The sequence below is a fragment of the Agelaius phoeniceus genome, chromosome Z (genome assembly GCF_051311805.1).
Source record: "Agelaius phoeniceus isolate bAgePho1 chromosome Z, bAgePho1.hap1, whole genome shotgun sequence".
NCBI lineage: Eukaryota > Metazoa > Chordata > Aves > Passeriformes > Icteridae > Agelaius > Agelaius phoeniceus.
This window is the reverse complement of record NC_135303.1, coordinates 20,403,551-20,426,921: the sequence shown is the minus strand read 5'-3', so window position 1 is coordinate 20,426,921 and position 23,371 is coordinate 20,403,551. Positions and strand designations below refer to the sequence as shown.

At 42.2% G+C, this 23,371-nt stretch overlaps 1 protein-coding gene across 2 annotated transcripts in view; it reads right to left on the bottom strand.

Moving 5' to 3' along the window:
- Positions 1-4,356, bottom strand: part of CHD1 (chromodomain helicase DNA binding protein 1) — a 55,546-nt gene extending 51,190 nt beyond the window's left edge. The window contains exons 1-2 of one of the 2 annotated variants that reach the window (XM_077171144.1): positions 4,340-4,356; positions 1,855-2,064 (exon numbers count right to left, since the gene is read on the bottom strand). In XM_077171144.1, the coding sequence (XP_077027259.1) occupies positions 1,855-1,907 (53 nt within the window). In that variant the 5' untranslated portion in view covers positions 1,908-2,064; positions 4,340-4,356. Of the gene's footprint in view, positions 1-1,854; positions 2,065-3,819; positions 3,952-4,339 lie in introns of those variants that run through there. The other variant, XM_054652264.2, reaches the window with a different exon arrangement.
- Between the last annotated feature and the right edge of the window lie 19,015 nt (positions 4,357-23,371).

Here is a 23,371-nt window from a genome sequence, read left to right as displayed (position 1 = left end):
TCTATCATTTTAAATGCCAAGTTTTCTTGCTTCACTTATACAAACAGCTTTCTGATAATGAACATGAAAATAAACTTTCCAAGGCCTGCCTGTGAATTAGACTATGGGTTATCAAGTGACACAGTCTAGGAAACAGAGTTGTTTGGATTTTAAAATTTTTAAAAGTTTTAAGATGTGCTCAGCAGGACATTTAAGAGGAAGAATAAAGCCTCATTTTCCAGGCAAAAATGAAGTTTTGAGCACTGTGCATCCTCCTGATAGTTATTTTTCATTAAATTCGTGGGAACGTTATGACATTTAATTACTTTAGTCTTATGAACTGCTACAGCTTTTAAGTAACTTTGATATACAGATAGTTATGAGCAATCACAGTTCAATACAAAATAGATTCTCCATAGACATTTAGCAAGGTGGCTTCTTTCAAGCAGTAAGAAAATTCACATGCTAACTTGTCCCAGGTAGGTTCATGTTCCTTGGAAGGTTTTGTTTTGCCTTTTTTTTTAAGCTACAAGCAATATTATTTCCCATAAGAGACTTTATACTTGTTTGTTAACTGTAACAGTATCAACTTTATAGGAAGAAGAAATCTTCAAAAATTACTATGTGTTAAGAGCTTACAAATTATTCACAAAATTGAGAATCTACTGTCTTTCTACGACACTTCTGCATATAACCGGAATCTTGACATAAGAATACACAATAATAAAAGTCTCTTTAGTTTCACTGTTCATAAATTTCCTTGTGATTTGTACCCAGGGCCTCCTAAACAATTCTCTCTTCCCTGTCTTCCCAGTCCATCATACACTGTAGAAGTTTGATGGCCAGCACAGGCTGTCTGATTAGCTGGCAGTTATATGTTGTTCTTGCATTTCTTCTCTTGAGGCAGTAATTCAGATCTCTCTCTAACCAGCTGTAAGTTTCATAGTCTGCAGAACGTAGTTTTCTTTATGGCCCTCTGACTGACAGAATTAGCTAACCAGTTGAACAGGCTGTAATCTGACAGGAAGAGGGGCAGAAAAACAGCACAGTCACAAACCACCTCTTAGAAGAGAAGTCTAATGCTCACCTTTTATTGATAAGTTGATTTTTAAACCTCTAAGTTTATCATATTTCCAGTTTTAGAAATCTGAACTTTGCAGCACAGGAGGGGCTTTTTGAGCTTAGAACTGTTCCAGTAAGTGAACTTAATTCCACCCCCTACAAACTGGCTGTCACCCTGCATAAACACAAGGACATTCTAATCCTTCTCCAAACATCTTAACGTTCTGCACTTGATAGAAGCCTGTAATTTGACATTAGAGAACTGATTTTAGGTTTCCTTTTAGTTAAGAACACAGCTGGACAACAGTTCTTTCACTTCCAAAAACAAAGTTAACACTTTCAGCTACACAAGTCTGGCAGCTCTGAAGAATGACAGAATCATAAAGTATTTCATATCAAAAACTGGCGTGAACCACTGCTTCTTTAAAGACACCCTAATTAGCGTTTTATACAACATATATTATGCGTGTGTGCCTTGCACTTTATAGAGGATAGCTTTAACACTTTAATTCAATGGTTTTGAATTTGTTTTTTCAGGCACTTTTTTCCCTCAAGAGAGATACTATGCTGCTGGATGCTGACATGGCTTTAATGCTACTTCAGCTTTATTATGATCACTCCCATTCATAGCTGAAATGATGTGAACGTAACAAGCAGATAAAGCACCTGTAAGAAAGCAAAGCCAGTCTTCCTTACGACGATCTGCCTGCTAACCACCACATTTCAGCATTCAGTTGAAATATAAATTAGTTTTAGTAAATAAAATGTAAGAAAATACATAGCCAAGAATAACTGAAATAAACAAGTGCTTACCTTGACTCTCCACTACTGTTTCCTACACTTTCTTCATCACTGTGCCCATTCATTGTAAATATTAAAAAGTTTAAAAAAATAAATAGAAGTCCACTCAAGGTACAAGGTGGATATCAGGAATCCACTTCTTGCTACTCTGTATGTTTTCCGGACACTGTATGAGTTTGCGTTAGTGTTCTCAGCGGGTATTCAAGATTTCTCCCAAAACACCTAAAACAGGAAAGGAAAACATTAACACAATTTTAAAGTATGTTTGCAATTAAAGATATACCAAAAATAAACTTTTTTTTTCCACTAGCAGTGAAAGGGGGCATGTTTGACATCATGTCTGTAACTCAAAAAAACTTTTTTTTGTGTGTGTGTTACCTGTTCATGGCTGATCATTTTATCACTATTTCCTTTTCTGAAGAAAAACAAAAAAATTCCTGCTATCTGTGAAAACAAGAAAAAATAATGTCCAGATAACACCAGGTCTTCATATTAATTATTTTTTTTAAAAACTGGAAGATCTAAATAAAATACACAAAATGCAGGGAAAAATTGTCTTGCTTTTTGTTTGACTGCAGCAGCGGTCTAGCGGACTTCTTTTTGCCATTATGCTTCTTTATGCAATTTTTCATGGATGGTGCTCAGTTTCTGCTGAACTACTAGCTCCAGAATAGGAAAAATTACAGAAATTATATTTTCAGTAGTACTGTGGAGTGAGAACAATTTACTGCCTATCTGCACTATACGTCGTGTCTTAACTTTGGGCATAGTATTGAATGCAGGACAAAACAGATCTAAATATTAAAGAAAAAATGCCTACTAGATGAGGTAAGTAAATATTAATATTCTGCTAAGATCTTCTTAGTAAAATGTATTTCATACACAAAATATAGTGCAAGCATTTTCAGGAACACAAGAAATGCTACCCACTTACAGCTGTGGGCAGGAGCAGGAAGATAAAAGACTGTACACGAGCTTCCACAAAATCAAATCAGCAAGATCCCAGAGATGGAATGATCATTATACCGTATACATTAGTCTCCTAGGCCTGATTACTACGCAGTCAGTATTCGATGCAGCCAGAGAAAGTTTAGGCTCACGGTAAATAGGCCGCAAGTATAAGCTCAGTGATAATCAGATCAACTCGCGCCCTCGTGGACTTAGTGGTGTGAAGGCGATTAGGGTCTTGCCTGCCCGGGGTGCTCCCCAAGAACAAGCTACAGCCCAAACCCGAGCCCATCGAGGCGGTAGTGAGGGAACTCTCGCCCTGGGGCGGACACTGCGCTGACACCACCGGGCCGCTCCGGACCGCGAACAATGGCGATGAGGAACGGCAGCGAGATCGGAAGGAGCCCCGCAGCCACAGCGGGGCCGCGAAGAACGACTGGGGACCCCGCGGGGAAGTCGGGGGGCGCCGGGAGATCCCGCGACAGCACGAACCGCCGCGCCCTGGACACTCAGGAAACATCGCGGGCGGCGGCAAAACTTTCTCCCCGCCGCCTGCTCTCTGCTCCGGGCTGATCCGATCTTGACTCTCATCCTCCACCGCCCGCGCCTCTCTCTCGCTGCCCGCCCACAGGGAGCGCGGGCAGCACCGCCCGCTCGCACGGCAATCGGCGCGGCCTGCACGGGCGCCGCTCTCTGGCAGCGCTTCCAAGGCCATCGCCGCCGCCCTCCACGATCGCTTCCCCCGGCGCCCCCCACGGCCCGGAGCGAAGCCGCTCTCGGGCCGCCCGGGTGGCTCCGCACTGGCTCCCCCCGCAGGAGCGCGCGGGAGCAGCTCGGCCACACTGCCCACCTCGGTCCCGGAGAATCCCTCCCTCTTCTCCACAGAGAACAGGCAGAGGGCCCGACGAGCCAGCCGGGCATCGACCCCCCTCGAGACCGGCAGCGGGCCCGCATTTCCTCCGCACCGCCCGCCCCCCTCTGGCTTTCATCTCCCGGCCGGCGAAGGGAGCCATGGCGGCCTTTGCCTACCTGCAGTGCGTAGGGCCCGACTGGCCCAACCCTCCCCGGGACCCCGATGATGCGCCCCGCGGGGCGTACTGCCGCTCGTACCGCAGCCCCGGGTCGCGGGCGGCTCCCGCGGCCGCGGCCGGGCCTGTGCGGCCGCCGCTGCTCTTGCCGGCTCCGCTCTGCCCGCGCCGCGGGCTCGCTCGCTCTATCGCTCGAACAATGGGGTCAGGACCACGCTGGGAGGGGCGCAGGGAGAACCGGGGTGGGCGCAGCTCCGCTCCGCCGCCGACTCCTAAGTCCTGGCGACCGCCGCCATCACGCCGCCGCTCCGTTCAGCCTCCCCCTCCCGCGGTCGGATGGAAACCCCGGGCGTGATGTCAGCCCTGCGCCCTGGGACCGACCGGCAGCGGGAGGAGGAGCCTCGGGCGGGGGCGATGAGTAGCAGCCCCGCTGCTGGGCCTCGCACAGCACCGGCGAAGCCGTGCGGTCGCTCTGGGAGCCGGCGGGCTCGCTGCAGCTCCCGCTCGCCATCTGCCCTTACCTCCCTTCTGCCTAGTGCTGGGAATACTCCCATCCCGGTGTGCGGGCGCAGGGCGCTGCCCGAGGAGCAGGGTTGCCTGATTCTGCGCTGCGCAGGGGTTTTGTTTGCGGTTTTCGGTGTAAAATCACGGCCCGACGACAAATGCAACGGCGTTTCTCACTTTACGTGGTCACAAGCGTGATGAGGCGTGCTTAAAGAGGTTTGGACTGTTCCCAGGCAGGGAGCTGGCCTTCCTCCTTGAATCCAAATATCTACACCTGCTCCTTGCCCGTGATCGGCATGGTTTAACGAGACGCATGGTTGTTATTGGAAAAAACCGAACAAGTCAACCCCGAAAAAAGCAACAGACAAGCAAAAAACTATTTTGTGTGTCCAAATGTTCCTAGAGTGAGTGGCAAAGGAAAGTAGCAGCTGAGTGAGAGAGTGCTGTAAACAACACAGCACGGCGCTGGAAAGTGGAAGCAGCTTACATTCCTTCTTCCCCATGAAAGCACACCTGCGCTGTAAGGCTCTGTCACTCTGCAAGAGGATTGTGGGGTGTTATATATGACAGAGATAATTCATGCTGTAGAAATAGATATATGTATGTATAAAATATTAGGAGAAAATCAAACTTATGTTTGTAACCACTCTGGCCGGGGACAGCATTCTATTCACATTATAACCAATTCCCGGAAGGCGTTAAGATAATATCAAACCTGTTACCGTATGAATGGGGAAGCCCTGGGCCATGAGCTAGGTTTGCAGTTCCTCTGACTGGGAACGGAATTATGCACATTGTAAACGATTCCCGGACAACGCAGAGACAATACCAGATCTGAATAGGACAGACTGGAGCTATCAGAGGGGGTTTCCTCTGGCACCAGCATATGGAAGATATCATCTGGACCTTCCTGGAGATGATTAATGGAATGTCTCGAGAAGCTCACAAGACCATACACCTGGACTGATTAAATCTACGGTACTCAAGGAGCCCAGCATCACCTACTCCATGTGAATACGTCTTCTGCCTGGGTACTCAGACACTTGGCTGGGTCTTGGGCACTGTCCTTGTCTGTTTCTGCACATGTATGGATTCAACTTTACATGCAAGGAGACACAAAGAAATATGTGGTCATCTCTGCCTCAGGCAGAATAAACTGTATATAAGCTGGCTGCGAAGAGCACTCGGGGTGAACCTTAGGGGAAACACTGTCACTCTGTCAGCAGGAACCCAAGATCACCCAGTGGCTGCACCCGAGGCTGACTTGGCTGTGGTGGGATTTTGAAATTTTCTATTTTTTTGTTATTCAATCTAATAAATCTGTTAAATTTTTATAAATCTGACTACAGATTTGATCATTTATAACATGGGGGCATTACTGACTGACATCTGGCACCAGACCATTGAACACCCTGCAAGGGTGAAAGAGGTCAGATCAGCAGGAAAACAGTTCTGTCATCAGTGGAGGAGATCTTGAAGGAAGCTACTCACCCTGTAGGTATACGAGAGAAAGATAGTCACAGCAGCTGTCAAATTAATTCAGGATTGAAGAGTTGTGTTGGCTTGAACCCACATGTGAGCCACAGTCACTCAGCTGGAGGCCTTAAGTCATGGTTACTCTTCCAGGGTGAACAATGCTGGCTGCCTTGGTGCTCAGTGATGTGTGGGACAGCTGTTGCACACACCACCCTGCAGCTGAGTTGGTTAGGTTTCCTGGAGCCTACCAAGGAACCTTCAGTGCACCAAGTATGATGTGGTGTTGGCTGTCACACTCAGTTCCCTGTCTGAGGAGCTGCAGAGGCCAGACGAGGCACATACATTGTCTCAGTGATAGATGGCAGAGAAAAAAAATTTCCCTCTGGAGTTAAGAAAGATGCATTTAGGAATTGCTTGGACAAGAAAACAGCTTGAAAGTTTACAACAAGAGGATAATTATACTATGTTCCTTACTGAAGCACTGAAGTTTGCCTAAGTCATCTTAACAGAGAATATTTTGTGATAGATAAGAGTGCTGCAAAGAGGAATGGACTCAAGTTTGAATTGAAGAGTGTCAAAATAAAAATAACTTGTAATTAAGGTAAATTAAAAAAAAATACTTATCCCCTTCCATGGGCAGGTGCTTGTTCAGCCATCCCTAGAGGAGCAGCGCCCTACCACCTATCCTACCATCCTTCTTTTCCCCTCAGTTTTATATACTGAGCATGACACCATATGGTCTGACCCTGTGGTCTTTCGGGCTCCACCATCCTGGCTTCCACTCCTTGGGCACCTCCAGCCTCCTCACTGGTGGGATGGGAGGAGGAGCATTAAAAGCACTGATTCTGCATAACCCCTGCTCAGCAGTAATTAAAACATACTTGCTTTATCAACACTGTTTCCATCACAAATCCAAAACATAGCCCCATTCCAGCTATTGTAAATAAAACTAATTTTATCCCAGCCAAAACTAGCACACCTACATGTTTGTTGTATTTTACTTAATAATCTTCTTGGCTTTTTCAGTTTTCTTTACCCTAGATATGTTTAGTAGAGTTTCTCAGTTCTGAGCCTTGGAAATCCCTTTTGAAGGTATATTTTTACAATGATTTAAATAACTGGAGTCAGAACTGCTGTGATACCAACCTCATCTGCTATGAGAGCCAAAAATTAGCCCCTTAACTGTCTGAACTAGGTCACCATGCAGCTGCACATGCAATGATCTCTGTGCAGTGTGATAGTAACAGCAGTTGTTACTTAGAGTGCTTAAAAATTGCCAAAACATTGTCTGGAGATCTTTCTCCACTTCCATGTGAGAGAAGGACTTTTCTTTCACTTTTCTTCATATTGCATCTTTAACTAATTCCTTCTTTCCCAGATGCCATAGTAGAGTATAGCTGACATTGCTATCTTAGCAGCATTTTATACTGTAAGTAAAACTGACTTTTGGTACGCACAGCTTTCAGTCTGCATCAAGAAAGAAATACACGTAATGCACAACATTTTAGGGACAGATGGACAAAGCTTTTTCTCGTTACAGAAAGCTACCACCTGTGGAATAAATTATAATTAAATATAAAATAAAGAATTAAATTGTTTTTTTGTGAAGCTGTATTGCAAGTTTCTGGCACCTCACCAGGGTGTGGGTGAGAATATTTATTGTGCCTAAGGAGTCACCAATTTACCTCACCCCAGCAGTTTGTGAGTTGGATTTTTGCTTATAGACAAGAGAAAATCAATGCACTGTACAACACAGTTGCACTGTTATGCAGTGAACAGAATCACTTTCAATGTCTATGTTTTCAGGTTATTTATCTTTCTAACACTGGTAGGGGTTCATCTTTATCACAGTAACTTATGTTTAAGAAAGGACTTACCACTGTTCTATTCTTAACATTTAGAATTCTGGATAAAGAAGCTTTTTCTTTTTAAAGTATTGAAGCCTTCAATACTGCATCTAGCAGTTTTAGTGAGGCAAGATAGATGCAAGAAATAGCCTTAAGATTTAACTATGCACTAAATTATATTCTGGTTTCTTTGCTTTTTGTTCTCTTCTTTCTAAACAACTCCTTCACTACACTTAGTACTTTGATTCTTCTGCTTCTACCCTTCAGGTAGTTCTGAAACATGTCCTGAAGATCTCAAAGACCATAACTTGAGATATAATTTCGTAGCAAAGATTTTCTTTCTCTTGAGTAGCTGTTAAATGTACCAGGTATTGTCTAGTTTGCTTCTTTTTGTTCATTTTGTATCCCTACTGTTATTCCATTTAATTTTACATTCTCTCTTCTACTAAGAAGGAATCAATAGCAATTTATGTAAGTAACACAGTCATTATCCTGTGACTTGAGTCTTTCTTGCCTTCTTTCTTCCTTTCTTTGCCTCTCACACTCCTTTTATTTTTACGATACCCAGAATCCTGTCCTCACTTGGGCCTAACCAACCAGCCAGCTGCAAACTGCTAAAGACTAGAGAGATAAGATTTAGAGAAAAACAACAGTGACAAAAACCTCAGTTATTTTATAGAATTAGTTGAAAGAAAAATAATTTGATTCAGTGCATTCAGGTCTAGGGGGAAAAGCAAGTCTGAATTTTTTTATCAATTTAGTCTGTGGGCCTCTTTCAGATTACTCTTGTTAGAAATCAGTTTAGTTTAGATCTGCGACTTGCTTAGGTCTTCACAAACAGTTGATCAGAAGTGATTATTCCAAAAGAATTTTATGTAATACGCAAAGTCTTGTTAGATTTAAATATCAATTATCTGCCAATACTTAAAGTGCAGGTAGATTTGTCAACTGCAGTGCACAGAAACTGGAATTATGGAAGAAAAAAGAAAGAGTGAGTAGTTAGATATATTGGTTAAGTTTGACCAACTAAGCATAGAGATTTTTTTCATTACTTAATTATAAATTTCTTACATTATTAGTGTGATTAGTAAAAAAATATGTCAGTACATAATTTAAATTATTTTCAATTTAAAAATAACACCTTTGGCTGGTACAAATGTATGCATAAAATTTCTTAACTATATGGATTTAATTAAATTGAACAACAAACTGGTCGCTGGACAAGCATGACTAATGCTTTGCTTAAAACTACACATTACAATCAACTAAAGTTTTAACAGATTGCTACCTTGTCTGAACAGATTATCTATACACAACTGGACCTCTACAGAAACACACTATCTCTGCATTGGCTGAATATCTTGCTGAAAAGCTGAAATTACTAATATAAACAGGGGCATTTATATGGTTATAATAAGCCTTTAAAGTTAATATGCATCAGGACATCTGAGAAAAGTCCACACTTTTCTTTGAAGTACTGTTTTGTTTGGTCTAATTTACCTGAGATTGTTGGAATCATTAATTCTCTCCAGAAGCAGCTGCAGGGTGTAGACCATAGATGTCAAATAAGCGTTATGTCTATTACTGTTTCCTTCTCAATGTTTAGCTAACAAAAGTATAAATTGAGTGTAAACTGTACTTTTCTTTCTCTTCTTAGATATTAACCTGAGTAATCAAAATATGTCAGGTTCTACATGTTGGTAGGTTTAATATGCCATAACTCTCCTTTACAGATCTGTTATACTATTTCTAGGGCAGAGTGTCTTTTTCAGGGTTTGCAACAGTCATATCATCCAAGTCTTGTTCATCTGGCACCTTTCTTGCTTTCCTTGTTTGCTTGGTGGTGTATCATGAACTTCTAGAGGTCTCATTCATGATTTGTCTTCCCAAATTCACATGGCTGGCCAGCTGGCCTGGTTTGTAAAGCATTGATCAGGTACACTTGGCAGGTAGAATATCCCAGCAAGAGGCATTATACTGGGCAGGTCTGTTGGAATTTGCACCCTTGCTTAATGAGCTCCCATCATAAGGCATTTCTTGTGCTGCAGGCCCTCCTCTGTGACCATGTGTTAGCAGGAACCTGTTTTTCATTTGATAAGCATTGTTATGTAGCCTTATGCATATAATGCCAATTCTTTGTAACGTGTCAGCCTTAGTTTTTCTAATTTACTGAAGTTAAGACACATAAAGTGGCATAACTATATGCTACTATGTGTAACACTATATTTACACCTGGAAATTTTATTTGCATGCCTATTTCATTCACAAGTTTCCCCTGCTCATATTCCAATCTGACAGAGCTTGCACTACAAGTGTTTACAAATGCAGATGTTTGGAGCTTCCTCTCTGCTACAGGAAGGCCACTCTTAGGCATCAGTTCTAGCAAACCAACATATTTTATGCTAGCATATTGGTTACATTTGGCCAAAACCTTGAAAACTATGCCCTTTGTATGGAGTAATGCAATTCTCTAACTGGACCAACTGAAAAAATGTATTACATTAGACTTAGTGCAAGTTGTGTAAGACTGTTTTTTTCTCTCTGAGTTGTGGAGGTATAATGGGTAGGTCATACTAGAAGTTATACTAATGAGTAGTCTTGGTACTTCAGTACTTCTAGGTATAAATAAGTTTATAAAGAGTCACAGTTTTTAGTGTCTGAGTCTCTTTCTGAGAAGAGCTATTTGAGTGTGCAGAATTCAGCTCAAAGCTAAGATTTGTTATTTAATCCTAATGCTGTTAGGAAAAATATACTAAAGAATTTGAAGGAATCATATGTGAACAGTTCATTGCAATTACTAAATGAAGGATAAGCAGGAGCGCTGTCTGAAAGAGGAATCGTGCTTCTGTACCTGACATGCAACATATAAAATATGAAGGCATGTTTGGAAAAGACCTGCACTATATTGCTCTGTACAACAAAACCAATCAATTATTTGATAGAGAGAGTGATGGAAAGCAGTGATTTTGAAGCTGAGAAGAGTTGCAAAAATGAAGAATATATTTATTCCTTCAGTGTTTGTACTGTCATTCAGAATTTAATCCTCAAAATATTCCTGCAAGAAACAGTAAATAAGAATTAAAAGGATACAATAGCATTAGAAGAAAAAATGGCTACAAAGTGTTAACTGCATGTACTTTACAGCAAGACATTGAAGATGTAACAGTGTCTCTGTATCTGTTTTCTCAGGTTGATTTTTAAACTAATTACATAATTCATTTACTGCTAATGTAAATAAAAGAAGGGCAATGGGACCTCAGATTTCTGAGGTCTTGTCTAAGACAGATCATTAATGTATTAAAATATAGATCTCTGTCTCCAGGTTTTACCAACAAGATTGGATAAAAATTCTGAAATTATTGATACCAAGCCTTAATTCTTTCAAAGGATTATTATAGAAGTTAATGATTTAACTTTAGAAGTAGAGCTGAGAACTCAGTTTAGTAGGAAGAAACACCTTAGAGACAGGGATTTGTTACTTGAGGCAGAAGAGAGCTAAGTCAACCCTAAAACTTGAAGAAATGTAAGAAAAATACCTTTGCTGTCAGACTAGCATGTAAGACTCCATTGTCCAATCATACAAGGCAAGGAAGTATAAGAGGGTTTACATCACGTGCTAGAAAATATGAAGATGTATGTGAGGGCAGGAGCAAAAAAAGATAAAGTTCTGTGAATTCTTGGCAGTTGTGAACCATGAAGTTATAAAGTGTCATAGACTTTCTTAGAAGGTGTCATGAGTAACAAGACTTTCTAATGTGAGTTTTAACATTTTCTGTTTCTGCTACAGTTTGCAATTTTAAGTGAGCAGGGTATTTTTGTCCTTATAGCTTGTCTGTCAATGAATTCAAATCCTTTTATCTGATTTTTCTGTTTCTTCTTTGTGACAAATTCCACTACACGAGGTGGGTTGACTTTGGCTGCCTGCAAGACACACACAGAGTGGTTTTCTCATTCCTGAACATCAGCAGGATGGAGAGAAATATAGAATAAATTCATGGGTCAAGATAAAAGACAGAGAAAAAATCTACTAAGTAACATCACAGGGGAAACAGACGGACATGGGAGAAATAATTTAATTTATTGCCAATTAAAATAGAGGTGGATGGTGAAAAACAAATTCAGAATATCTATACATGCCTTCCCTTCATGCTCCTGCTTTTTCTCAGGCTCAACTTCAGTCCTTTAATCTTGACTCCTCTCCCTGAGTGGTGCCAGGATACAGGAAATGGCTGCTCGGATCAACCTGTAGCAGCTCCTCACTTTCCCTTTTTCCTTATCACACTCTTCCACTACTCCCAAGTGGGTCCTTTCTGTGGATACAGTCCTTCCCAACTGCTTCAACATGGGCCACAGTTCTATCAAGATAAACTTACTCCAGCATGGGCTGTACAGAAATCGCTTGACCAGTGCCTGGAGCGCCTCATCCCCTTGCTCTCTGATCTTGGTTTCACATATTCCTTACTCCTCTCTCTCAGCTGCAGTGCAGCATTGAACTTTCAATGGTATGGCCCTTTAGGTGGAGATAGGAAGTAAAAGCACTGCTGTAAGTCAGAGACATTTCATCAACTTAGTAAATTATTATGAAGCAGGAAGATGCAATAATATTGTTTCCTAAGGAAAAGCATCACGGGAAATTAATACTTGGCAGGACTGTATTTGGCCATTCTGTGTTTCTAAACTGAGAACATTCAGTGATACAGATACCAAACTACTTGGTAAAGCAAGAGTATCATATAATTTGAATGTGGGACTGTGATGTGACTTCCGGAACCTGGGCTAGCTCTTAGAACTCCACTGCCACACCAGGCATGGGGAACTGCCTCGGTGTGAGGATTTACCAGAGGCAGAACCTTTAGAGCCACTTGCTTCAAGATGCTAGACACAAGCCACGACAGAGACCAGGCAGAGGAGAAAGAAGAGGCTCCCCATCTTGAGGTTCCACAAGGAACGGTTTATTCCAGGTGAAGGGAGCAGGACAAGAAGCCCCTAGCTATATTTCCAAGGGGTTTTGTACAGATACAAGTCAGGGGGTGGATACAAACAGCTAACCAAGAGGGAATCCTCAGGGGAGGAATGAGCATCTGGGGCCAGTTGGGGTAGGGAGGTGGAGAGGATGGGTCATATTGGTCAGTGGGGCTGAATCTCCAGAGGAAGACTGTCCCAGTGCCTCTCTGAGTGTGCGCTTGGAGTCAACCCCAGCTTGCTCTGGCACAGCGAGCAGCGGGGGACACTCTCCCGTTCCTCGGGAAGTCAGGAGAGCAGCTAAGGCTTTCACCTTTCAGACAAGACAGCAGCATGATGTAGGTAGGAGAGTGGACTCCAGTTGAGGGCAAAGTCCACGTTTATTCCGGAACTCAAACGAAATCTCTAAAGCACGGAATCCAGCCAAATGAAGACAACCAAAGTGGGGTCTGCAGGGTGTTATAAAGGGGGAAGTAAACCAGGGAGGGGTTTGCCTGCCTGCCAATGGGGATATAGGAGGGTGTGGGGATCAGGGAAACAAGCAGGTAGGGGGACCAATAAGGGCCACCCGAGAAAGGGGCCCCAGTGCCTTGAACCTATCACTTTACACCCTTGGTAGAAGTTTCTAGAGCAGGGGATGGACTGTCAAGTGAAGGACAGGACACTGGGGAGGGGTTAAGGGAAGGATTCAGCCTCTTTTGGGGAACAGGGGGAGGAGGTAGGGAGATTGACATTAAAAAGAAGGGCGGAGGCAGTAGGGGCAGAACCATTATTACAGGGGGGAACTGGGTAAACCAAAGTACAACTTAATGCAACTAAAACATACAAGAACACAACACAACAGAAGATAACACCCTTCTGCAGGATCACTGCTTCAACAGAACCCCATCTGTCATTCCAGGAGGACTGCAGCCACCATTTCAATTGGACTGCTACCGACACCCTGACCAACAGGGTGTCAGGTCATATTCTGACTCTGTCAGTGTTGTTTTGTATTACTGCATTGTTTAGTTTGGTTTTGTTTTTAATTTTCTTCCCAAATAAAGAACCATTATTCCTGCTCCCAACTTTGCCAGGCATCTTTCCCTGAGAGCCCCCTTAGTTTCAAAATTATAACAATTTGGAGGGAGAGGATTTACATTTTCAATTTCAGGGGAGGCTCCTGCCTTCCTTAGCAGACACCTGTCTCTTCAAACCACGTGTATCTGGAGAGTCTTAATTTAACTTTTTAGTTTGAAATACATTTCCAGATACATAAATTAGAAATCTTACTGCAAAAATACATTAATATATGTTTTTAGAATACCCATTTAAAAAAGAAAAAGAAAAAAACTCCCAACCCCCAAAACTTCACTATTGATGTAACTGTTATTTCTTTTTTTTCATTGAAGGCATGGAGAATACAATAATATGACCAAATCAATGAACCATACCAGGTGCCTTCATTTCAAATAAATCTCTAGTTGTCAGTTAGTTCTCTTAATCTGGCCATGGAATCATGATGATTCTCACTAGTATTGCAAATGTAAAAAAAGTGTTCAAGGTAAATTACCACCTCAGTTTAGTTGGTCCCCCAAAATGCTGCTTTTCTTTTTTGTTGTTGTTGATTGAAGATACTTTCATACACTAGAAGTCCTACCACATCTTTCTATAAAGGGGGACTTAAAGAGATTCTGCCTCCCTCCTTCTTTTCAATGTCAGAACTTAAAGAAAAACTAAATTCAATTACCGAATTTGAAATAGACAAAATTCTGAGTTTTAATTGAAGAAAGAAGTCCTAGATCAAAATAAAATGGCACTTTCTGTTTTAAAAGTCCAGGAAAGATAAATTCAATAGTGCTTTTAACTCTTTGCTGAGAATACCAGACAGGAAAATATTTTCATAATTTTAAATATGAAGGAAGTGTTGAATAGGAATGAGGGTCTTTCACATTGTTTACCAAACAGTTTGATAAATCATTTAAAATCTATGTTGGCATTAAGGAAGTACGCAGTCAAAGGGAGAAAGCTACTTACTTAGGCTGTATATTACTAAACTTTATTCCTGAGCACCAAAAATAAGAGAAATGTAAAGACAAGTGAGAAAGGTGCTTCAACATACAGAATGCTTTTGGTCCAGAGTGCTTTGGTGCATACTAATGCTATGAAAAAATTTCAGAGCTGCATTTATGGAAGTGGGATGATAAATAGTAATTGTGAATTGCTTGAGATCACAGAGCTGTGTGAGACAATTCTGGCAATTAAGCAAAATTCTCCTAGATACAGGAATGGATTATACTTGATAAGTGGACAATAGAGATACACCTTCCAAATCATGTGATTGAGGATTTCTGATACTGATTTTAAAATAGTATCTATTTTAAAACTTTTTCTTTACTGTCACAATCATGAGGTAAGTCAAACCTGAAAAAAATTTCTTAAAATTCCAAGACATCATTTCTTCTGTTGGAAAATTAAGATATGGTTTTGTAACAAATAATTGAATCAATTTGTCCCTAAATAAATATGTCTTAAAGTCATTCTTCTTCTAGCTAAGAAATATTTGCTGTTACAGTGCTGTGATTTTGAGGGCTTTATTTGTTTGTTTGTTTGTATTTTAAATAGTTTTGAAAATCAGCCCTTCAAAAACAACCTTGGGGGTCCATGTACAGCTTGTAAATGAGAGCCACAGTATCTCTATCTTTGGTAGAAAAGCCTGGATTATAATATGAATAGGTGTTGCTTCCTTCAATACACACTGATTATTTCAGGACTCAGAAGTATTATCCTAAATGGAAGATTGGGAAAGCTGCTTGCAAATAATGATTTTAATAGTGTTTGTCCTTTGTATTTACAAAGCATATTTCTACCAAAAAGGAAACAGCAGATTGTGTAGTTTCTTCCTTACAAGTATGTAACCTTGGGAATCAACCAGCAGAGGAGCAAAGGATGTTTAAGAAAGAAAAAGTTAAAACTAATCAGAAAAGGTAGTAAATCCATTGTTTGGCTCCTCCTCTGTCATTTAGAACATTGGTTTAATTTTTTTGTCACTGACCCAGTAGTAGATTTTGCACATGCATTTTTCTTGTGTTGGGACCTAGTAATTAAATTGTTGAATCTAAGTTCTGGTAGATTTTTCTTGCAAGATGTAACCTTTTTCATTATGAAGTCAGATTTTATCCTCATTTTGGATAAAGAAGGAAATCCCAAAATGTTAGTTTCTTTCTTCTAAGAAAATTCAATGAGTCCAAGTCAGGACATGGAAGGAAAACAAGACAGTTAGTGAATACTGCAGCCTATGGTTAAAGTGTTGATGTAATATGGTATAAAAGAATGAGCAAACTGAAACTTACAAGACTTCAGCCTTCAGCTGGAGTGTATATTTGTGTAAGAAACAGATGATCACTTTTATGTTACTGAGAATCACGTTCAACAATTTAATTGAAAAGAGTTGTCAACATTCTGTGACATGTTGAGAAAAGTAGTGCTGTAATTTAAAATCTTAGAAATTGCCTATTTTATGCTTATGTGAAAGTGCTAATTAAGTATGGGGTAATGACTTGCTGAAGTTTCGTTTCCAAGTTAAGTTGCCTCCATCTGGATGGATCCATAGCCGTATCATGTCTTTCTTTGTACTATAAATTATATTGAGTTATAAGGTTTATACTATCCTGTTGGTCATTCTTAAGAAGAAAATGGAATTATTATGGTGGCCAACATTACCCAACATTAAGAAGATAAAAAAGAAATATGCTATGCAGCTGTTCCACTTTGGAAAGCTGTTGGTAAATTAAAAATAGTAGCTCTTACTTAGAGATTCTGGGTATTGTGTAGTTGTTATGCAGAAGTCTGTATTCAGTACCTTCTAGTACTTGTATGTCCCTGAAATCTGAGATGTAGTTCGTGTTGATTCCTTACATCAGTAAAAATCAGTGATTTTTGAAATGAAATAAGTAAATTTTCTTTTATTAACAGATGTCTCTTTTACTTCTTGAAGTAAACTGTTCTTCATTGGAAATTCTACTTGGAAACTAATTTAATGTAAGTAGTTTGACTGTGTTTTTAAACTTTTTTTTCCAAGTATGTAACTACAGCCTTTCACAGTTAGTTTACAATTGGTAGTAGTAGTTGTAGCAGTATTAGTAATTTTAATTTGTTTGAAATACTAGTTTTTCATAACACACACTAGAATTCTGGGGGAAATCACCCACATTATTAACAATTTTATTATGAAACAAGCTCTGGAAAACCATAAGTGGAATTATCAGCATTTGTAAAAACTAGAATTGTGGATGTTCTCCAATGACAGTCTTTTATTCATTACTAAATTGATCTACTTCTGTAATGTTGGAACTGTTTATACTAGTAAAGTATCTGCCCTATTTTAGTTTATAATTCTTAATAATAATGGGAATCGTTTTTGTAATAATTTTTACATCTGTGTTGTAACATTGATGAGTTACAGTGTGAGATACTACTGGCACTTGAACTTTAATTCAGACTAAATGGAAAAAAAACATGATGTAACATGTTCTTGTGTTTGTATTCTGAAACTTGATGAAATTTGGTACAATTTGCCAGTGTGCAATAGAAGGAGCACCAGTGAGAATTCCAGCTAGACCCAACAGAATTATTCAATTGAATCTTCAGTATAGTTTTTAAGTGTTAGTTAGTTTTACATATCTTTGTATTACTTTAATCAGAACTGATAGTCCTGAAGTAGTCATAGTTGAGCGGTAATAACTCACATGATGATGTTCTACAGAAGATATTTATTAAACTGCTATGTGGGTCCGCTAATTCTAAACCACTGCTGTTGATTTGCCTTTTGATTTTACTGGTTTTGTTGTTTTGGGGTTGTTTTTTTTTTCCTAGATTGTTAAGGGTAACTTACATTAACTAAAAAACTGGAAGATCTTATTCCTTTCTAGAAGGATGAAGTCTACAGATAATTAAAGCAAAATGACTAAATTATAATTGAGACCTTTATCTTTCATCTCTCATTGCTGATCTTTTTGATATCTAATCTGACAACATGGATACTGGAAAGGGACAAAGAAATGGCTAGTTGGATCACTAACTAGAAAATTATTTGATTTTTGAAAAATGCAGATGCCTTGTCACTGAGGACATAACAGTGAGTCAATTTTGGAATAAGTATCTTACTGACTCTATCCTTCAGAGTGTTGTCATGCTCTTTCTTGATTGAATGAACAGCTCTGGCAAATTACTGCTTTAAGCAGGGTAAATTGATTATAGTAAAGAATGTTAAAATGCATTAGGATGTACATTAATCAATCATTAGTTATCTATAGAGAATCTCAGTATGCCTATTGTTCTTTACAAGGTCTGAAATAGAGGAGGGAGTTTCACTATAATGTTTTGAAACATAATTTGTTACATAAACCTCTATGGAAAAAATGATTTTGTTAGAAGCAGATATCAATCTGCTTCTATATTCTAAATAGAATATAAGATATGTCACTGGTTTTTTTGCATCATAAATTTTAAATCAGTGATAGTGAAAGGTGCTGCTTATGGAGAAACATATGATCCAATAGTGGTAACCCAGTAGGAAAATCTTATAAAAGAAGGTATTCTTGACAAATTAGAGGATTAGGATTAGCCTAATCCTCTAATTTATCAAGAATATGTTACTATGAAGTTTTAACAAGGACAGATGCTGGATTCTGCTTCTGGGACAGGGCAACCATGGCTGTGTGTATACAATGGGGAATGAGGTGCTGGACAGCAGTGCCATGGAAAGGGACATGGGGTCTTGGTTGATGGCAAGTTGAACATGAGTCAGCAGTGTCTTGGCGGCCCAAGTGGCCAACTGTAGCCTGCCCCAGCATTGCCAGTGGGCAAGGGAGGGGATTGTTCCACTCTGCTCTGCAGTAGGGCAGCCTCACCTTGACCACTGGGGGTAGTTTTGGGCACTGCAATATAAGAAAGACATTAAACTATTAGAGAGCATCCAAAGGAGGGTCATGAGGATGATGAAGGGTCTGGGGGGGGAAGCCATACAAGAAGCAGCTAAGGTCACTTGATCTGACTGAGGAGACACCTGATCAGACTCTAAAACTTCCTTATGAGGCACATTGTCTGTTTGTGATCATCGTCAGAAACAGACAATGATCTCTTCTCTGTGGTGACCGGACTCAAGTAAATGGCATGAAGTTGGGTCAGGGAAGGTTTTGGTTGGATATCAGAAAAATGTTTTTAACCCACAGGATAGTTGGGCATTGGGGCAGGATCCCCAGGGAAATTGTCACAACAAATAGCCTGAAATAGTTCAAGAAGTGTTTGGACAATGCTCTCAGGCCTATAGTGTGATTCTTGGGGTGTCCTGTGTAAGCCCCAGACTTGGACTCAATGATAGGTCCCTTCCAAGTCAGCATATTCTGTGATTCTATGATTCTATTCCCTAAGATCTCTAAAATTAGGAGTCAAAGACGTTAAGATTCTTGACATTCTTATACTTGTAATATATGTTAGAAATAATTCATGCTATAAAAGAATGTATTTTATAAAGATTGTGAAATCCAAATGAGTCTCTACCACAAGCAGCCTGAGAGGTGGGTGTCTATTCAAACTCCAAAATTCCTGGAATTGGACAGATAACAATCGGCATTTAGCCCAAGAATAGACCACCCAACGCGATTATCACCAGTATCTCGAGTAATCGAAAACCGTCTAAGAGCAATCATCGCCCTGTGGATAACATTGATGAAGATAGCCGAAGTCGCCAGAAAGATACATGTGAATATGCGACTTCCCGGGATTCGATCTGTGGGAACTCAGCACGTCGCTCCCGATGTCGAGAATTGCCAGGAGAACCCTTGAGGGTCTCGGAAATCCTGGAATGTTGCCAAGAGTGCTTGGTGGCTTGATTTTGATCCATCCACAGAAGTGACAGCAGTTTGAGGACATGAGAATCACTTTAGAGTGAAGGGTGTAAAAGGGACACATTTATAGGGTGAAATATAAACTTTAAGGTTTTTGGTACAGGGAGGTTATAGAGACAAGATGGAGGGATCAGGGCGTGTCTCGTCCTTCTTCTTTCTTCTTCTTGTCTTCCATCTTCTGTGGTGAGGTTGGCACTTGGAGATTGGTTTATGGTGAAGGTGTACTTGCCAACGTGGGTGAAAAGTATTGGAAAATAAAAGTAAATATCATGTACGTAGATTTTAGTATAAAAAGACATGACCGCCCCGTGAGTGGTCAGAGTGCCCTTGGCTGCCTTGCAGATCAGACCTCTGTTGGGCAGACAGAAAATTTTGTAGATAAGAAACAATAAACAATCTGAAGATCGAAAAGCTGAAGAGTCCAGACTCGTCCTTTGAAATGCGTGCTACCCAAGAACCACCCTACCCGTGTCCAGGCAGAGACAGACAGCCGAACCGGACATTTGGCGTCCCTGGGTGGGCTCCCGGTGGGCGACCCGGGGGGCTACCCTGCGGCGACTGGCGACCCAGCAGCATCCGGCGGGCACTCGCTGAGCCACGGTGAGCTCTGGTGTGCACCTCTTGCACAGGGGCAGCCTTGAAGTGCCGAGTGGGCAGCTTCTGAGCTGGACTCATTCCCAGGAGAGCACTGATAACTCCTCGGGAAAGCAGCCAGAAAGCAGCCAGGAGGGTCTGAAGATGCAGCAGCCACTGAGAACATTGCACTCCACTTCGGCCGAAGAAAGTTCGTATCAGGACAGCCCGGATCAGAACTGGAAAGGCGCCTCTGAATCCATCTCCTGTAATCTGCAGGCCAGTGACCAGGAGCCTTTGGACTGCTCTGACAACAAATTCGGTGAGAAGGTCAAGAATTAAGAACATGGGGGGTACACTTTACCAGGAACAAATAGAGATTCTGTCCGACCTACAGGGCGTGGCAGACACACACACTAAGGGGATCCCAAAGAAAAAACTTAGAGAGCTATTTTTGTGTGTGCGGTGTAATTACCCGTACTCAGAGACACATTTGTTGTTTGAAGTAGGTTTTTGGCAAGAAGTTAATAGACACCTATATTTTTTAGCCACCAATGATGATAAGACAGCCTTGAAATTGCTGTCTTCAGCAAGAATTATGTTAGAGGCGACCTCAACTCAATTTAGGGGGTCAGCCAGGCAACAATTTGTTGCAAATCCCACAGGGACGGAGGGAGGAGAGCAAGGCTCGAAACAGAGATTGGCTCTGATCCCGATTGGCCCGGGGGAAAAAGTGCCTGAGGAAGGGGGACAAGGAAAAATGTTATTGCCTTCAGTCCCACCATCCCGAAGCCCCAAGGGAACCCCAAAGCATCCTGAGACCTCAGAGAGTGCAGGGGCTTCAGGCTCCGACTCAGGCACAGATGATACCATTCCACTCCCTGATGAAATGAGGTTTTCTCCCAGTGATATCGAGGAGACAGGTCGCTCTTTAGGAGCGTACCGCCCCGATTCGCAGGAGTCAGAGGGAGAGGAGGTGGCAAAAGTGGCGGAGTTGGGGAGGGGGGTTGAAAGGGAACAAGAGGGAAGGGGGGATGCGCTCTCTCGTGGCAGGCATGGCGGTGTGGCGGCGGCAGCGGCTGGCGGGAGGGGCACGGAGGCGATGGGAGACACGGGTTCTGGTGTGGCTTTTGTGAGCACAGCGTCAAGAGCGGCAGCAGTCTCAACTGGCGCAGTGCCAAAAGTGCGCGCGAGGAGCAAGGCTCCTGGGAGAGCCGGGGAGGGCTATCAAACCGACGCGGCAGCGTCAGACACGGGTAGCAAGGGCGGGGCGGCTGCAGGGCTCCAGCAGGCTACCATGGGGGGATGCAGGGGACGCGCGGTGATGATGTCAGACCCAGAAGTCTGGACGCGGAGATCGGCTCGAATCGCGGCACGAAAGAAAGTACCAGCAGGGGGAGGGCCGCGCGCTTCGGCAGGGGGTGTGGATACAGCGTCAGAGGAGGAGGAGAGAGGGACAGGAACAGACAATAGGGAGGAGACTTCGGAGGTGGAGCGGGACGGAGACAGTGATGTCAGTACAGGGGAGGCAGGGGGCGTTCCCAAAGGCGCGCGTGCGCGGGAGGTGCGGACAGAGCGTGGTCGGGGGCGGGTCCGATCCTCTGTGACGTCTCGGGCAAAGAGGGGGCCATGTTCGGTGTTCGACATCCCAGGGCTCCACCCTGTCTCCAGTCCCGATGCCTTCAGCTTTAATCCCTATGGTTCAAACCTCTTCCACTCAAAAGAAACATTCAAGTATTCAACCCTCAATGCCAGCTCAGTTAACAGCCATGCAAACTTGGTCTCAAACATGATTGCAAGCGTTGCAGTCTGATGAGCAGGAACCGATCGAGTTCGTGTCGTCATCACGGTCGTCCAGGCAGATGACAGCGCCACCTCGTGGAGGGATGACCGCAATGCCGGACATGTCGAACCTGCTCAACAGCGCCACCACATCACTTGCTGGCCAAACTGCAACAATGCAACAATTTTTTCCAACGATGTACAAAAAGAAAACCACATTAAAGAAAACAACAACAACAACAACACAACAAAAGGATAATTTTCCATCAACTTCAGGATCATATGAATTGAAGACAGTTCAGATGAAGCACAGCCTCAAGGAGAAGAAATGATACACATTACAGCAAGAGAGGGAATTCCAGCATGGATGCTTTCAGGTGTGGAGGCAGCAAGAAATCTTCTGCAGTCTTTTGATGCAGCAAAAAGAACGCATTCAAGAGAACCTCAAGTTTCTTTTTCAGATTTAGGAGCAAGACCGAAGACCTCAAGTCAAAGAACATGGAGTGAAGGATCACCAAGAGCCTCCACGATTCCATTGTGCAGGCAATGGCCAATGGAGTTTCTAGAAAAGGAAGAAGAATGACCGATAGAACCAATAGACTGGAAGGAAATTAGAAATAAGTTATCAAAAGAAAAGGATCTGATCAGAGGATCAGGAGACATAATAATGCCAGTGACATATGATGCACAAAGTCAAAATCCAAGGTGGGAAAGGTTGGGTCATGAAGTGATCAAAGACTTATCAAAGGCCATTCAGAACAATGGTCTGAATTCACAATTCTTCAAATAGCTCCTGAAGGGCACATTCAATATGTATGATTTCACACCATTTGACATACGATGTCTTGTGTCAATGATTCTCACTGACACACAAAATCTTATCTGGGACAGAAGATGGCAAAGATATCTCACAGAGTTGAGAGCCAGCTATCAAGGTGGGCCAAATGCAAATCTCACAGAAACACAGTTGGCAGGAGATCCTCCAGATGACAATCCAGTGGAGCAAGCAGCACGGCTTCCACAGCAGGTGTTGAATGACATCAAAGAAGCAGCACACAAAGCGATCTTGCAGATTGCTCCGGCGGGAGTTCCGGATGTCCCATTCTCATGCGTCAGGCAAGGTCCCACAGAACCATTCTCATCTTTCATAGATTGACTCTGGCAAGCTGTGGATCGACAGGTGACGATTGACGAGGCGAAGCAACCTCTCATGGAAAGTTTAGCTTTCGGCAATGCCAACCCGGATTGTCAACGGGTCATCAGCGCAATGCCAGGACGGCCGTCCTTGGCAGAGATGGTGGAGGCATGCAACAGAGTGGGAACACCTCAGCACGTCGCGTCGATCGTGAGGGATGAGCTGAGAGGAGAGTGGGAAGAACAGATAAGAAGAAACCCGGAGAGGCAGTCAGAAGATAAGGACAAGGTAGTTGAAAAGATGCTGGAAAAGGTACTCCAACAACAGAATGAAAACATAAATAAAGTTCTTGCAACCATCCAAAAGAAGAACGATCCATCGGGAGGA